We start from the raw sequence: 16,262 nt of genomic DNA on the forward strand, positions 1-16,262 counted from the left end.
AATGTGGTGACTTTAACTTATTTTTGTGGGAAAACAGATCTTCACAAATCCTCAGAAAGAAGTGTATCATTAAAGATAAATAATCCAGTATCCCATTCTACTTGGATGGATTACTTAGAGTTGGTTGTAGCTCTTCTTCTCACACACATGTTATGGTTGAAGCAAATGCCTTTCCTTACCATGCTGATCTGTGACTGCAGCTCAATCTCCAGACTCTGATATTCACGCCTCAGCTCAGAGATCTGCTGGTTGCTTGATTGTATCTCCTGGCCACTTGAGTGGACTTGCTGATTAACTTCTTCCATCTGAAAAAATTAACATCCAAAAATTGAGGCATTTTTGATAATTAAAAAACATTGTGGGGTTATCATAAAAGCATCAATAAATCAATTAATAAGAAAAACAGTCTGCCATACAGACTGCTTATTTCCTGCAAGCCACTCTGCCAACACCCCAGTAATTCACTGGCTGCTGGAACACAGAGGCTCTGCCTGTTTTACCATGTAACTGATATTCCAGGACTGACCTGTTGTAGGAAACTACCTAAAGTAATTTAAAAGTATTGTCCCTTAAATAACACATGGTAAGTTGCCTTTCACCAGCTGTAAATAGGTCCAGTACTTTGTGAAAAGTTTAATTAGCAAAGCCTGCCTGTGCTTTACCTTGGTTTCATACCAGCTTTCCACCTCCTTGCGGTTGTTCTCAATGAGCCTCTCGTACTCGCTGCGCATTTCATTTAGTTTTTCCATTAAGTTAATGCCAGGAGTAGCATTGACCTCCACATTGACATCACCACCAGACTGGCCTTGCAGTCCTCTCATTTCCTGGAAAAAAATCACAAAAACCCCATGAGGTTCTCAAAGCATGAAGGTAAGGAGGAATGGCATCAGTTCAAATAAAGGGAAGGAAAAGGACACAGGTCCTCACACAGCCCATGACTCCAGCAGAAGTGCCTTGCCTGTCTTTGCCATGGAACAATTCTGCCATTCCTGAGGCTGCAGTGCTCACAGCCAGGCACTGCATGCTTGGTGACCCTGCTGCTGTCTCCACAGGGTTGTAAGGAATTCTGTGCAGTGTACTCTTTGTGGGAATCTTTTCTTCTTAGTGGGAAATCTCACTGAAGAGAGTAAAAATGCTTTCTTTTGACTCCTCCATATAGTCTATCCAATTTTCCCTCCATGAGTTCAGCAAGAAAACTGTAGTTTGTACTGAAAGCCATTCATCCCCCAGTTTCATGTGTTGACCTGGTGTCTCATGACACCAGCTGTGGGCAGCTGTGCCCTCTACACACTCCTCAACATCAAAGCTGGCTTGTGCCAAGTTGGATGATCAAAACCAGTGGCCAAAACCTGGTTACTGCTGGTGGAAAAAATGAGGGGAAATTCTTTGTGTGTTGTGTGCCTTTAATTATTGAAGTGTGAAGAAACTTACCTCTTCATGGTTCTTCTTCAGGAAGATCAGTTCCTCTTTCAGGGACTCAAACTGTGTCTCCAAGTCAGATCTGGACAGAGTCAGTTGATCCAAAAGTGGGCGTAATCCATTGATATCACTTGCCACACTCTGGTGGAGAGTATATTCAGTCTCATACCTGAAGGACAGACAAGAAAGAGAGTAAAAGTGCTGCCAGACCTTTGGTATCTCAATTATGGACAGTTCCCATCTTACATCTCTGGTCAATTCTTAGAAGAAAGGACCCCATTCTCTTTGTGTCTCCAATAGCTGTGTTTGATTTCAGTACAGTTTCTCTCAGTGAGATTTATACCATGAGGATTATGCTTAAAAATCTACATGCAAGGATAGAGAGACTTAGAATGGAGTCCCTTAAATGTCTCTTCAAGAACTTGTCTGGAGAAAAATAACAATGAAATCCCAAAGCAATCCCTCTCAGAATACTTTTCCCAACAATTCTCTATTCTGTGATCGTAGCCAAAGGTCTCCAGCTTCTACAAAGATTTATTGTCAATGAAAACTCTGGGGAATAAAGGGAGAAAAAGTGGATGGAAAAAAAGCCAGTAAGGGAGTGACTCACTTCAGCCTGAAGTCATCCACAGTCATTCTAGTGTTGTCCATGTCAAGAAGCATCCTGTTAAGGTCCACATTTGCACCAACAATCTGAAAGGGAGGGAGCAGGTGTTATTCAGTCAGTTGTCTTTTCAGCACAATGACAGAGGAAAGAAATACCTTGTACAAACACCTTGCAGAAGGGGTTTATGGCAATGACAAGATTTCAAGCCTGACTAGAGCTGCAGGAGCTATTGAGAGAGAGGAGTTTATTGCTTCCAGATAAAACAAAGTGCCTTTACTGTTAATTTTGGTTTACAAATGTCCATTAAAAATACCTTGTTGGAAAGAATAACTAAATTAGCTCCTCATATTCAAAAAAGAAAAAACAAACAAACAAAAAACCCCAACCCAACCAAGAAAAAACAGTGGGAAAGCAGAATTTCCATTACTTTTGAGAACAGCCATGTTCACACAAGAGATACTTGACTGTTAAATGGCTGAGGGCTGGAATGAGACTAACTGCACATGCTGGCTCATCCTGTATATTCACAAAAACATCCAATTAATATTGCAATAATAGCACAACATGAGCAAGGATGAAATCTGCTGTTCAAGAGTGAAGAACAAGTGAGCAGCAGCCCAGCATTGGAGGCAGCACGGCACAGACCATGTGATGGGGCACTGGTGCTGATGTGCCCCTGCACCCAGCAGTGTTTCCTGCACCAAATACAGGTGTGCCAGAACACACGGACAGGAACTGGTCCCCACACCACTCTGCTTCCTGACTAAAGCACAGGAAGGGGAATATTGCCCCAAATGGGGGCCTTGTGCTGCATGGGGAAAGTGCCATTCCAGTAAGAACCTGCTCCAAGTAGGTCAGAGTAAATCATACCTGGTTTTGCAGCTCTTCAATTGTCCTGTAATATTGGCTGTAATCCTTGTTCTGAGAGGGAGCTTGGTTTTTGTACCACTCCCTGATCAGCTGCTCAAGTTGGGAATTTTCTTCTTCCAAGCGTCGTACTTTATCCATGTACGATGCCAGGCGATCATTGAGGTTCTGCATGGTCAACTTCTCGTTTGTGGAGAGCAAGCCAGAGTCCTCCCCAAAGCCCATCCCGCCAAAGCTGCCCCCACCATAGCTGCTGCCACCACCAAAGCCACCACTACCCCCAAAGCCACTAAATCCACCTCCACCATATCCACCACCTCCCATTCCTCCAAATCCACCCCCTCCTGATCCAAATCCTCCTCCCATACTTCCACAGCTCATTCCTCCTCCGTAACTACCACCACTCATTCTCCCTCCATAGCTACTGCGGCTGATCCTGCCACAGCTGCCGCTGCTAAAGCCGCCCCCATAGCTGCTCCTGGAGCCTCCTCCACCAAAGCTTCTCCCAGAAAAGCCCCCACCGCCTCCAGAAGAGGTGTATTTTCTTGAGGACATTGAGGAGGATCCACCAGACCTACCCCCTCCACCGCCTCCACCACCGCATCTTCCACCACCACCACCACCACCTCCACCTCCACTGCTAATTCTAATGGTGCTGCTCGAAGATTTGGTGCCACAGCTCATGGTGACAGCAGGCAAGAGTCAAACTGCAACCCCAAATTTTCCTTCACAGCCTGATAAGCTTCAGGACTGCAAATTTTCATCCCCAGCTCTCTCTATTTATGCATTTGACACTGGGTGTCACCATCAGGGTGTTTCCTTCTCCCAGGGCATTTACCAAACTTCTTGTTTGTGCCAAGAATAATTTGCTGAACAGTATTTTTGTGCAGCTATCTCAGTCAATCCAGCCCACAGCTGGGCTTCTGAGGCTTGGCTGAGGTTGAATATCTCACTTTTGGGCAGCATTCTTTTAATTTAGTAGTTTCTGGAATAGGTACTTCCTTTGCAAAGGTTTTGTAGCTGCTATTGCTTAAGACTGTTGTTTGTTCTCTTTTGCTCTTTCCAACTTTGTGCATTTCAGATTTTCTACACAGCTTATGTTCCATTTCTTACCATATGTGCTAGTGCAAGTTTTATTAATAGGATTGTGTGACTTGTCTGTAAAGATTGTCCAATTCATGTATCCCTGCCATCACTTACAGAACATCTTTATTTAATATGAGCAGGCTATTTTGAGCAATGCAGAGGGATTCTTGTTTAAAAATCAAAATCCCTCTTTTGTGAAGAAAGCACTAGGGCAGCACACAGCCAGCCAAGTCCTAGAATTTAAAAAGAAAAATAATATTGGACTTTTTTCACCAAAGCACTGTTGATCTAAAATAGAGAGAAGATCCAGGATGCATTAATTGTATTATAAAGTCAATTGTATCCAAATTAGAAGTTGTTTTATTGCAGACAATGATTTAAAACCTAGTGTGTGGGAAGACTTTTTATCATTTAATATAAAGCAGCTCACTCTCTCTATTATTAATATGTCATATATTGTAGGTGATAAAGTAATTATATCTACTGTTCTTAAAGCAAAGATCCTTGAGATTAAAATAACATCCTGAGAGAAAAGCTGAAAGACTTTTTACTCAAATGAGGAGAAATCAGAGTGTTGAGACCACGAAAGAAATGACAGCACACTTCAGTGTTGCCCTGATCCCCAAGAGCTGACCCTGGATGGAAGGGTTTCCATCCTTACTGGGTAGGTTGGACACCAAAGCCAAATGTCTGAAGGCAGATGTGCAAATAACAGCACTACACCAGCATTTGTGTCCTGCTGCAGATGGACCCAAACTGTCCCAGTTTGCCTGGGACAATGTGAACAGCTCCCCAGTGACAGTTCTGCTCTGTCTGAAATGTCTTCATTGTGTGTCCTCCTCTCTGTGGGGTGATGGAGCGTTCAGTGACTGCAGGTATTTATGAAATGTAGCAATCTCCCCTAAACCTCAGGTGGAGGAGCAGAGGGCTCGCCCCAGGACCTGCCATTTGTGCTCTGCTGTCCTTCTCCCAGCCAAGACCTCTTGGACATGACAATGCAGCACAGTCCTTGCTTTCCAAAGGTCACCTTGGTGGGATGCTGATTGTAGATTCAGGATTATTTAACATTTCCTAACCTCATCCTCTGTCCTGGCCTTTGTGCCATGTCTACACCAGCATTGCTCTATTACTGCTTATGCAATTGCTTTCAAAACCTCCAGATTTTATCTTGCTATTTGATCTCTCAATGGCTGAAAGATGATGAAAGATTCCGAGCAGTTTGGTGATGGAATAATTTCTCCTGATTCTCAGCTGTAGGCTGGTAGTGACATCTCAGCAGCATAAACAATTTCTGGACTTTAGCACAGTCTATTATTGGTGCAGAAAGTTGGAGTTTGCTATAGGCAAAATGCTTTTTCTTTTTTTGTGCTGTTTTGCCTCTGGGTCTTGGTCAGTGGGACCCTTTGTGACAAACTCTGCTGTGGTGAGTAAAATTGATTATCGTGTTCAAATTGCCATCAGTGATTCCTTAGACATGCTTTTCATAGCCAAGATAGAACATCTTTGTGTTTGTTAGTGATAGTAAATGCAAAATTCCCTGGAATGATTAAAGAAAGCAAAAAAATTGCCAAAATAATATTATAATCTGTTTATTTATCTTTTGAGAACCCACATTATTTCCTATTTTATTTACTGGTGTCTTTTTCCATGTGTAACTACTCACAGCAGGGATTTCTCTGTATGGAAGAGCTCTGATAAGAATAAGTCTTATTGCAGGCTTGGAAAATACTTTTAAAAATAACAATGAAAGGAAAGAAAGATTCAAACCTCCAAAGGTGGAGAACTTTCACTGAACTTGACATTTCATTTTAGCTCTGTATTGTTGCCACTCTTTGTATATCAAGGAGGATCATAAATCACAGATTTTGCCTCTAGATCTAAGGTAACTTTTAAGTCACATGCTCGTAGGATGTTCCTGTTTTATCTTTAGCATTGCTGCTATTTCATTTTCTGTTCCACCTTGGTTTTATAGGAACCCTGCCAGCCATGAGGCTGGGCCATATTCCTGTGTATTCCTGGAGCTGAGAGCTGCCCTTTGGATGTTTGGTTTCTGTCACAGTCACTGGGTGTCTCTTTGGAGCAGAACACTGAAGTTCCTGAAAAATACAAGTGAACTATGAATACTTAATCTTCCTGTAAAGTTGCACACACTGAATTCCCTCCTGGCTCATTTTTAAAAAAATTTTGATTATTAAATATTTGACTGTGCACATACTTGTAAACCAAGGAAGATCTGTTGTGTGGACAGAATTCATTTTTCATTTCTGAGCTCATTAAAAGAGCCTTAAAAGATTTTTATTCTCTGGTGCTTTTTGCTAATATATTATATGGGTGATGTTAATTTATGGAATTACCTAAAAAGGAGCCATCAGGTTTAGGACCATCTCCCTTCTCTTTCCCATACGTGATGCACAGTTGAATCATTAATGTTTCTGTGTTGATGCAGCATCCATACCTTAGATAACATTGCTGTTTCCCAGTGGGAGCAGGGTAATTATTTATACCCTTTATTACTCCAGCCACAGCAGTGCCCAGGCTGCAGAGTGCCGGAATGTTCCGACTGCCTCTGCTCGGGCTCAGCACATGCCATGGTTCAGCCCAGTTCCTTCACTCTCACTCTGTTATTGTTCTCCTTTTAATCAGGCCTCTGTGATCAGTATCAAAGAAGTGACTCCCAATCACAAACCCTGGGAGCAGCCTGTGCTGCAGAACTGGGAGACTTTTCCTGCAGGCTGGAGCTGCTGCATTCCAAACAGTCCTGGAGAAAATGTGCTCTCCCTCTTGTGCCTCTGTGCTGAAAATGTGAAACATTTCCCATTAACTCAATGTCATTCTGCTGCCACAGGCAAACCAGGGTTTCTTTCATTCATTTGATGACCTCCTCCTATCACTCTCACCAGAGGAGAGGGTCTGTTTTCACCTCAGAGATGGCACTCACTCCTCATTCCTGCTTCAGCTCAGAATGTTCTAGTGAATTCACTGTCATTTCTGAAGAAATTTAGCAAAACAAACAAGGACTGCTCCCTTAAGGCAGCAGTGGGTTTGCCTGTGAAGTTTAAAACCTCCAGCACCCCCATCACAACCTTTTGTGCAGGATAACCTGGACCTTCCATGCAAGGAGGCTGATCCAAGAGCAGCTGCGCCTCAGATCCTAAAAATGCACACATGGGCTTTGTCACTTAGCTGTGAGAGCTGTGGCTCAGGGTGTGTGTGCCCCAGAGCTGGGGACACTTTGCAGGCTGCTAATTCCCTCCTGTCAGCTGTCAGCATTTCTAGCAGTTTCTGAGCCACAATCAGAGTGGTCCCACTGTCATTTCCCCAGCCTCCTACAGGGTGAAGGCAATTAGATTGGAATAATTCATTTTGTTGGTACCAAAACAGAGCAGCTGGAGGGCACGGTCAGAATGTCTGCCAAGGTTGCTGCCTCTCTCTGAGGTTCAGAATCCTCAGTTCATTTGGTCTGTGCAGCCTCAGAGCCCCTCGGAGCTGTGGGCACCCACATCCCCCTGCCTGCAAAGGCACTGCTGTGGCACATTCTGCTGCTGCTGCTGCAGCTCTTGTGGGGTGGGGAAGGACATCCATGGCATCTGCTCTCCTTGCAGCGTAGCCCAGGGAGCAGGGTCCTGCTGGGCTGAGCTCTGCAGGGAGTTACACACTTAGGGACAGCCCAGGTGGGCTCTGCCTTCCCCCACAGCACGGTGACATGATGTACTTGATGTCCTCATTCTGCTGCCCATAAAGATGGCCTGGACAGCATTTGGCAATTAACAGGGCTGACAATGAACGCTCAGCAAAAGAGACATCAGCACAATATACACACAGGCAATTTGGAAATGACATCTGTGCCTTCAGTTGGACACATGGATTGCTTGGGAGCTCTGAAGCCAAGCACGCAGGAGTGTGTGCACATGGCTTTTTGCCTGAGGTTGCTCTGAAGGTCTTGTTCCAACACGTACCACAATTATCTTCTCAGAGCACTAATAGGAACAGCAGATAAGTATCCGAATTGCAACACTTTGTGCTCATAAAATTAAAGCTTATTATGCTGATTAATGACTGATGAGATGCATGCAAATAAAAAGTGCAGAATTCTCCTCACTCCTCAGTATTGCTGCTGCCCCACTTTGAGCCTGCCCTGAGCTTTGACACCTGACACTACAATGTTTGTATTTTTTACTCCTGCTTTGCAGTGACGTTTCCAGCTCTGTTCCTCCATGTAAGCCTTTTTTCTCAGTTAGCAAGTGCCAGTGATAACCCAGGTGTAGATTTTGTAAAAAGGAAAGAATCCTTAAAAGTGACTTTTTCTTCTGGGGTCTGGTAAGAAATCATCTCATTTTAGTCTGCTTTTTTCTGTAGTCAGTGCTAATGCCATGATTAAGTTGGGGCTTTTGTGTGTTTATTGGTGGTTTGTTTTTATTTTGTCACATACCATAGCATGCAATAAACCATATTATGAAGCTGATTTACATTGTAGATGCAGACTCATTAAATGTATAAACATTATAAAAACATCTTGTTAAGAAAGCCAAAGATTTTAGATAAGGAGAAGACAGTACAATCAATGCTGAGTAGAAAAAGTAGTAGTAGTAGTATAGTATTTATCCTTATGCTTCAGAAATTGTTACTTATTGTAACATATCAAAATAAGCATTTAAATCAGCAGCAGAACTGCACTGAGTATTGCAACATGCTGCACCCTGGGTTTTCAGCCCCTGAACAGCCTCATTGCCCTTCCCATGCTCCAAATTCCAGTTTCTGCTTTGCTCCCCCATGGATCAATTCAGGAGAATTTCCTCTGCAAGGTTAAATGCAGAGATGCCCGAGAATTAGATAAGCAGCAGTAAAATACTCAAAGTAAGTTATATTTTTGGAAAGAAAGACAGGAGCAAGAGGTGTCAGTGGTACCACAGTGGTCAGAGAGCAGTGAACTCCAGCATGGCCAAGCTGCTCCTCTGAGTAAATCATATCCAACCATCCCAGCAGCCTCCTGGGTGTTGCTGTGAGGCCAGATGATGGCCTGTAAATCACCCTGGGACAGCCAGGAAGCAGGAACTGAGCAGGAACATTTTTGAGGTTAACTTGGCAGGTGCCTAGGGGAGATATGAGAAGCAGGGCTCCTGGATTGGGAGTATTCCTTAATTTGAGCTGCTAGTTGAGTACCCTGAGCAGACAGGTCTGAGTGTCACCACCTGCCAGAGGTGGAAAACAAGCAGAGCAATTGAAGAAAGTAGGCTCAGGGGACAGGTAGCAAAACAGAGACAAGTGTGATGTGATGCTGCAAGGGGTTAATAATGAAGAGGTGGTTTTGCAGCAGGTGGGAGTCAGGGGTATCCTGGCAAACAAAGCCCACCACTGCTGTGGTGTCAGGCCAGGCACATCAGAGTGTGCTTGTGTGTGCAGGAGTCCTTCATACAGGTGAGCTGGGTCCTCCAGCCCCCAGAGAGACACTGGTCAGGAAAAAAAATCAGATTTCTTTTTGTTTTTCAGTACTAATTCATGGCTGAGAGCCCGGCATAAAGCAACACTGTGAATCACTGGCACAGGTCTGCCTGGAACTCAGGCATTTAGGGTTCCTGTTCCCACGGTCTCCCACTCAGTCTGTGTTTCCCAACATTCTCCCATGGGTGATGCTTTCCTCAGAGGGAAAAAACAAACCTCATGGTTGTAAAACTGAGAGAGAAAGACTCATAGAGTGATATTTCTATTTGGGTTTAAGCAGGTGAGGAGAGAAACGCACCGGAGAAAGGATGTATCTGTGAGCAGGTGTTGTGTGAGAAACCTTCTGGGTTATTTTGAACTGAAATTCCTAACAGAGCTCATATTTTAAAGAGGTTTTCATAGGGAATAGTCAGTTCCTTAAGCCCATTGTCTTGTCCCTGATGGAAGTTAATAGCAGAAGGGTTTTGACTGAGTTTTGCCATTGCAGGAACCAGCAGAGCATTGTTCCTGACAGTGCAGACTGCAAAGTTTTGCCCAGTGAGTCTTAAATGGTGAATATGTCACTGAAAACTTTGGGTCTTATGGGTAATCTGACACATTATTGTGTATTCCACAGGTAGAGCTTGATATTTGTAACTGATTCAAACAAAAATCTTCACTAAAGGAAGTTGAACCAGCTTTGATTGCATCAGAGAGAAGCAAAGATTTATTAGCATTTATTCCACAGGAACACCAATCACGGTAGAGATTAACTCAGGTAACAGTGATTTGGAACAGAAACAGATGGAAGAAGCAGACAGAACATCCAGAGAGCTCTGATGAGCCCCTGGAGTGAGCAGTGTTGGGTAAATTGGACAAATGTTCTCTCCTGCTCGTGGCAGGGGATGTTCAGCCATGCTCAGTAGAGTCTTGCTTGGTCCGAAGGCCTCACTGGGAGGTTGTGCAGTGGGAGATGCTGGTCTTGCTGATCACTCCTCAACCTTTCTAAAACTCCCTGTTGAGAGATGGAGAAAAGCAAGAATTTCTTCAAAGTATTCAGCATTTTTAACCTTTTGTTACTTCCTAAGTTTCACCTCTGCAGTACTCAGTGCAGCAGGGTTGTTCCCAGCCTTCTGGAAATGTTTAGACATTGTCAGACCTGAGTTTGTACAGTTCATGTGCAAATTTAGCAATTAACTACATGAATCTGCTGCTGTTCTCAGCCATGGGAGTAAAAATCACTTTAAATTTAGAGTGGCTTGCAGTACAAACCAAATACAGGTGAACTTAGAATCTGCATTTGTGTATGTATGGATATTTACAGTAGATTTTTATAAGTTAAAGAGAGATGGCACATAATATGCTTTAATCTTGCTTCCAAGTATTAATGTGTGTTGGAGTGTTGCAGGACAGAGGAGTTCCTTGATCAGAGGAATAAATTTTTGCAGAGGAGTTTGCAAAGCCTGTGTAGGAATTTTTTAAAAACTAGAGCTCATCTACACCAGATTTTACTGATCTTCCTCATGACACAAAATCCTCCTGAGTTCACTGCCTGGTTTTCAGCATCAGGAGTGTCTGTGCAGTGTTCCTGCTGTTTGCACTGATGGCTTCAGGCCCTTTGGGTGAGAGACATCTCTCATGTCATCAGCCTGTCAGTCTGCAATGGAAACTGTGTTTGGGGCAGAGCCTGGCTGAACCTGGTCCTTATAACGAGTAAATGGAAACCTCAAAGCAGGACCATTTTCCATCTTTTCATAAAAAATCAAAAGTGGAATTGAATCTTTCTAAAATGACATCTTCCTGCTCATTTTCACCATTTTCAGGCTTTTGTCTGAGGTGCTGCCAGGACCTGGACCCTTACCCAGTCTCATGTGTTTTATGGCTTCAGACACTTCCTCCATGGTTGCTCCTCTCTGCAATGTTTTGTTTCCTTCCAGACAGAGCTTCATGTTTTCAGCACTTCCTGGAACCAGAGCCAGGAAATCAGATACGGATCAGACCCTTTGGTCACTCTCCCTCTTTTGCTGCTTCAGTATTTTGCAGCCAGTGCCCCTTATATTTTAAATGTCTCGAGTGTTCCAACTATTCTACCCTGCTTTAACCAACCCCTGCTTAATTCCAGTCACATTTTTAACTTCTGACTTTCCTAGTTCCCTGGCTACTTTGGGTTTGGCACCATTTTCCCTTTTCTCTCTTCATTTCCTTTTTTCACCCATCATCTGACACTACTCTTCATGCCATCCTTCGTGCTGCTTGTGTTGATTTCTCACTGTCTAAGAACAAATGTCAGAGTGGCTTTAAAAAAAAATTGGGAAAAAAAAGCAAAAATATTTCCAGGAAGGAAGTTGTTATATCCTTTCCTGCTCTTCAGAGAGAATTGTGAACTGCAGGGTGTATTTTTTAATTCCATATTTACCTGGGCTTTCACAAGAGTCGCTGGGCTGGGACTGGGAAGATGAAGAGCGGGAGAGGCAGGATTTACCCCCTCCTCCTCCACCACTGCCACCTCCTCCACCTGAAGTTTTCCCACAGGTTCCACCTCCTGTTTTTCCTCCACTCCCTCCTCCTCCACTTTCAGAAGAGGAAGATCTTCCATAGGATCCTCCAGTTTTTCCTCCACTGCTTCCTCCACCTGAGGACCAACAGCTTCCACCTCCACTGCTTCCTCCATGACCTCCTCCTCCTGAGGATCCACCACCAGCTCCTCCCTGTGAAGTGCTGTAAGGAGGAAGGGGTGTGTTATTTCTATCTTACCTTTCATTTTCCCAAATAATGGCTCTTTCTGATGGTACTTAGGGGAAGAAATGAAAATTACAATTGTAAACACTTTTGTAAAAGTACAGCTTTGCATGCTGCCAGCAAAAAATTAGATTCCATATGAATTCTTGTGCTTGTAGTTGTGATTAATTCCTTGCACCAGTTGCTAATACAAATATTAGGAACTACTGTCCTCTTTCCCTGATTGCCTCATTAGAAAGTTAATTAACTGAAGTCTGTACCTAATGCCGTGCTGCCCCTCCTGCAGCAGTGCCCGGTACTGCTGGATCTCCTGCTCCAGGCGGGTCTTGATGCCCAGCAGCATCTTGTACTCCTCGTTCTGGCTCTCCATCTCACAGCGGATGCTGGCCAGCTCCTCCTCCAAGGGCCCGATCATGCCCTGGATCTGCTGCAGCTGCATGTTATAGCGACGTTCCGTGTCTTCCAGGTTGGACTGCAGAGAGTCGATCTGCAAAGGGAAAACAAAACACTCTGCTTATGGAAATGTGGCAGGATTAGATCATTCTTCTGCCCAACATGAGTTGGATGCTCCAAGGATCCTTACAGCTGACATCCTGGCATTCCAGCAGCTCCTGAGCTCTTTGCATATCAGGGCATGAGGAGCAGTTGTTACCTACCAGACTGATCTGTGACTGCAGCTCAATCTCCAGGCTCTGATATTCACGCCTCAGCTCAGAGATCTGCTGGTTGCTTGATTGTATCTCCTGGCCACTTGAGTGGACTTGTTGACTCACTTCCTCCATCTGAAAAATGAATGTAGGCAATTGGAGTTTCTGAGTTTTACTTACAATGCCAACATGGCAGTTTATCATGGGACCATGTGGAACATAATTTGCAGAATTCACTGGTAGAATGGGACTGTTAAACTTGATTGTGTGGCTCTGCCAGAGCAATTCAAGCCCACTCGTGATTTGCTTCATTTTGACCAAAGGGACTCTATTATTATTTTGTAAAAGCAATTGATGTTGTGTCATTCCTCTACAGGAGGTTCTTAACAGGAATTGTCACCATTTACCTTGCTTTCGTACCACTTTTCAACCTCTGCACGGTTTTTCTGAATAATAGCTTCGTATTCTTGCCTCATCTCATTCAGTTTTTTCAGCAGATCCTCTCCTGGAGCAGAGTTTATCTTCACATTCACATCCCCATTGGACTGGGATTGCAGCAGTTTCATTTCCTGCAGAGAAAACCCAGGCCCAAGGACAATGAACACAAGTGGAACCTTCCAACAACATATAGATATATATATTTGGGGGGTTTGTGTTGCAATTATCTAGCCTTGACTTTCCAGTCATTGTTTGTTGAGGGGGCTGAGCTCAGGGGCACCCTGGAGCAGCCTTGGTCAGCATTTCAAGCACAGGGTGTCAGCTTCCCACATCTCCAGTGGGCCTTTCAAGGAGCTGGCTCTTACCTCCTCATGGTTCTTCTTGAGGTCTATGATCTCCTCCTTCAGAGACTCAAACTGCATTTCCAGGTCAGACTTGGTCAGGGTCAGGTTATCCAGCAAGGGCCTCAGGCTGTTGAGGTCGCTCTCCACATTCTGCCGGAGCCCGCTCTCCATCTCGTACCTGTGCCAAAAACAGAGCAGAGAGCTCAGCCCTGCTCCTGGCACCCACAGTCCTCCTCCTAAGTCACATTAGTTATAGAGAATTCACCTATTCCTGCTTTTATGTCTGTACTTTGGAGCATGCAGCACCTCTCAGGAATCAGAATTAGGAAATCATCAGCCAGTACTTAACATTTAATTAATAATATTACTTAATAACATAAAGTTATTATTCTTTATACTAAATAAATGTTAAGTTCAATACCAATATCAAACTCTAATATTAAAATGTGTTCTGTGGTCTCTTTCATTGTCTCTTCTCACTGCAGTTTTGTACAGGTTCCATCTATCTGGTTAACCTGACTTTGAGTGACAGAAAATCCCAATTTTTATATTCTTAAAAATAAAACTTTTTGTAAGCTCTAACTCTGCAGCCATAGACAGTATTCCCATCAAAGATCTCCCTAGGAACATTGAAAATTTTGAAGTTTCACAAATTATTTCAGTTGCACTGCCATGGAAGCAGGAGGAAGCCCAGTCCATGTGGGCTGATATTTGTTTATAAGTTCAGGAAAGCAGGAGGAAGGAAGTCAGTGCCTGTAAAAGAGCAATATATATTTACTTTATTCTAAAGTCTTCTGCAGTCATCTTTGTGTTATCCAGGTCCAAAAGTACCTTGTGGGTTTCCACAGCTGCAGCCACAATCTAGAAGAGAAACAACATGTTAGGAAAACATTCCCTGTCAATCTCTCAGTCTGACAGTGCTTGAACTTCTCTGGCAAAGAACATCCTACCTGGTTTTGGAGTTCTTCAATTTGTCCATAATAGTGGCTGTAGTCCTTTGGGCCAATAGGACCTTGCTTCTGGTACCATTCCCTAATTAACTGTTCAAGCTGAGCATTTTCCTTTTCCAAATTCCTGACAGTCTCCATGTAGGAAGCCAGGCGTTCATTAAGGCTCTGCATGGTCAGCTTCTCATCGTTGGCGAGAATTCCCACATTCCCTCCATGAAAGCCACCACTGCCAAAGCTGCCACCACTGAAAGCAACACCACCTCCACCAAAACCTCCCCCAAAGGCGCTCCCACCTGAGCTGAAGCCCGTTCCCATGCTGCAGTGCCCCATTCCCCCTCCATAAGATCCACCACCCAGCCTTCCTCCACAGCTGCTGCTGCTCATTCCTCCTCCGTAGCTACCGCGCCTGCCATAAGCATGGCTGCTCCGGGAGCTTCCTCCAGCACAACTGCTGCCAGAAAACCTGCCACCACCACTTGTCCTGGAAGTGACTGTCCTCGAGGAGGCCGAGGAATGTGAGCTACCCCCTCCTCCACCCCCTCCGCTGCTGCTCCCCCGCAGGCAGCTCTTCAGGGGCTGCTTGGAGCCACAGCTCATAGTGGCAGCAGCAAATAACTCAGGTGAAACGTCAAAGCTGGTCTTACAGTTGTTCTGGAATCATAGCTCCAAGCTCCAGCTGGCCTCCTCTCCATTTATACCTGAGATGGTGGGTGTCACCGTGGAAGGGAGTACCTGCTTTCCATGTGTGGCTGCAAGCCCTAATTTGCTAAAGGGAGATGCTTGGCAGTGGCAGGAAGCTTAACCCTTCCTCTAAGTGTTTGTGACCATTTGTTTATTGACACAAAACATGTAATTTCTGTTGGGTGGCCCTGAATTAGGGAGATCTCTGTTGAGATCTAGTGCACTGGCTTGCAGTCATCCAAAACAAATTCATCCCACTCACCTTGTCCTGGTCACAGCCCTCTCAGCACAACAACACGCTGCCACAGCAGCAATGGATGTTCCTAGCTCTCTTCTAATGCTCAAATATTTGTCAAGGAATTCTGGCTGATTTTTTTATAGCAAACTTTAACTGGTATTTTCATAGGTTTATCATTATCCTATGCTGTATGCTCCTTATTTGTAATCCTTTATTGTTTTATGCCTTTAGAAAGCCGACTGCAGGGTGCATGTTGTAGGTACAGAGAACCACTCTGACTCCTTTGTAATATCTCATAAAAACTCAGTGAACAATGGCAAATACCACGTGTCAGCAATTATTTCAATCACACCTCTATAATTGTGTTTTATAAATAACAAATTAATTATAAAAAATGGTATCACAACAAGTGCTCTGTGTCAGGCTGAAGGAAGGAAGTGTGGCAGGTTGTTGCAGGGAAAAACCCTTCATGTGCTTGGACCAAATTCAGGTACAGGATGGCTGAGAGACTTGGGAAAGCTTTGAGGCTTGGGGCTGGTCTCTCCTGACATGGCTGGGAGTCATGGTCATGTTCCTGAAGGGAATTCAGAATTTTATCAGGATGTTTTCCCTATGCAGCACAAACAAAACACTTGGAGGAGAAAGGTGAAGTTCCTGGTTTGGGGATTAGATCAATAAACTACATCAAAACAGCATTTTTCCTTCAGATTTTCTTTCCATTCACAGACACAGCATGACCAAAAGTAGGAAATATTTGCTATCTTCCATTTTCTTCTTTTCAGATTGTATCTTTGCCCAATGCAGTGGATAGTTCAGCTGCACATCTTC

The 16,262-nt window shown here is 44.1% G+C and overlaps 2 protein-coding genes across 2 annotated transcripts in view; both read right to left on the reverse strand.

The window, feature by feature from the left end:
- Nucleotides 1-4,105, reverse strand: part of LOC107215169 (keratin, type I cytoskeletal 14-like) — a 6,263-nt gene extending 2,158 nt beyond the window's left edge. Inside the window, 5 exon segments of the mRNA XM_019009052.2 lie at nt 45-305; nt 663-824; nt 1,432-1,588; nt 2,030-2,112; nt 2,897-4,105. Of these exon segments, the coding sequence (XP_018864597.1) occupies nt 45-305; nt 663-824; nt 1,432-1,588; nt 2,030-2,112; nt 2,897-3,577 (1,344 nt within the window). The 5' untranslated portion in view covers nt 3,578-4,105.
- A 6,013-nt stretch (nt 4,106-10,118) lies between these two features.
- LOC107215133 (keratin, type I cytoskeletal 15-like) lies at nt 10,119-15,112 on the reverse strand. The gene is made up of 9 exons (XM_033520055.1): nt 14,516-15,112; nt 14,344-14,426; nt 13,587-13,743; nt 13,191-13,352; nt 12,793-12,918; nt 12,397-12,623; nt 11,814-12,115; nt 11,259-11,360; nt 10,119-10,412 (listed from the first exon to the last, which is right to left on the reverse strand). The coding sequence occupies exons 1-9, from the start codon at nt 15,110-15,112 to the stop codon at nt 10,387-10,389; spliced, it is 1,782 nt and encodes a 593-aa protein (XP_033375946.1). The 3' UTR covers nt 10,119-10,386.
- Between the last annotated feature and the right edge of the window lie 1,150 nt (nt 15,113-16,262).

Source organism: Parus major, chromosome 27 (assembly GCF_001522545.3).
Source record: "Parus major isolate Abel chromosome 27, Parus_major1.1, whole genome shotgun sequence".
In the NCBI taxonomy this organism is placed as follows: Eukaryota; Metazoa; Chordata; class Aves; order Passeriformes; family Paridae; genus Parus; species Parus major.

Excerpts from the sequence above, each read along its gene's own strand:
- LOC107215133 (XM_033520055.1), bottom strand. The coding sequence starts at position 15,112 with ATGAGCTGTGGCTCCAAGCAGCCCCTGAAGAGCTGCCTGCGGGGGAGC. Across the intron at positions 12,624-12,792 it reads TGCAGTCACAGATCAGTCTG|ATCGACTCTCTGCAGTCCAA; the intron begins GTAGGTAACAAC and ends TTCCCTTTGCAG. Across the intron at positions 10,413-11,258 it reads CATAAAACACATGAGACTGG|GGAGTTTTAGAAAGGTTGAG; the intron begins GTAAGGGTCCAG and ends ATCTCTCAACAG.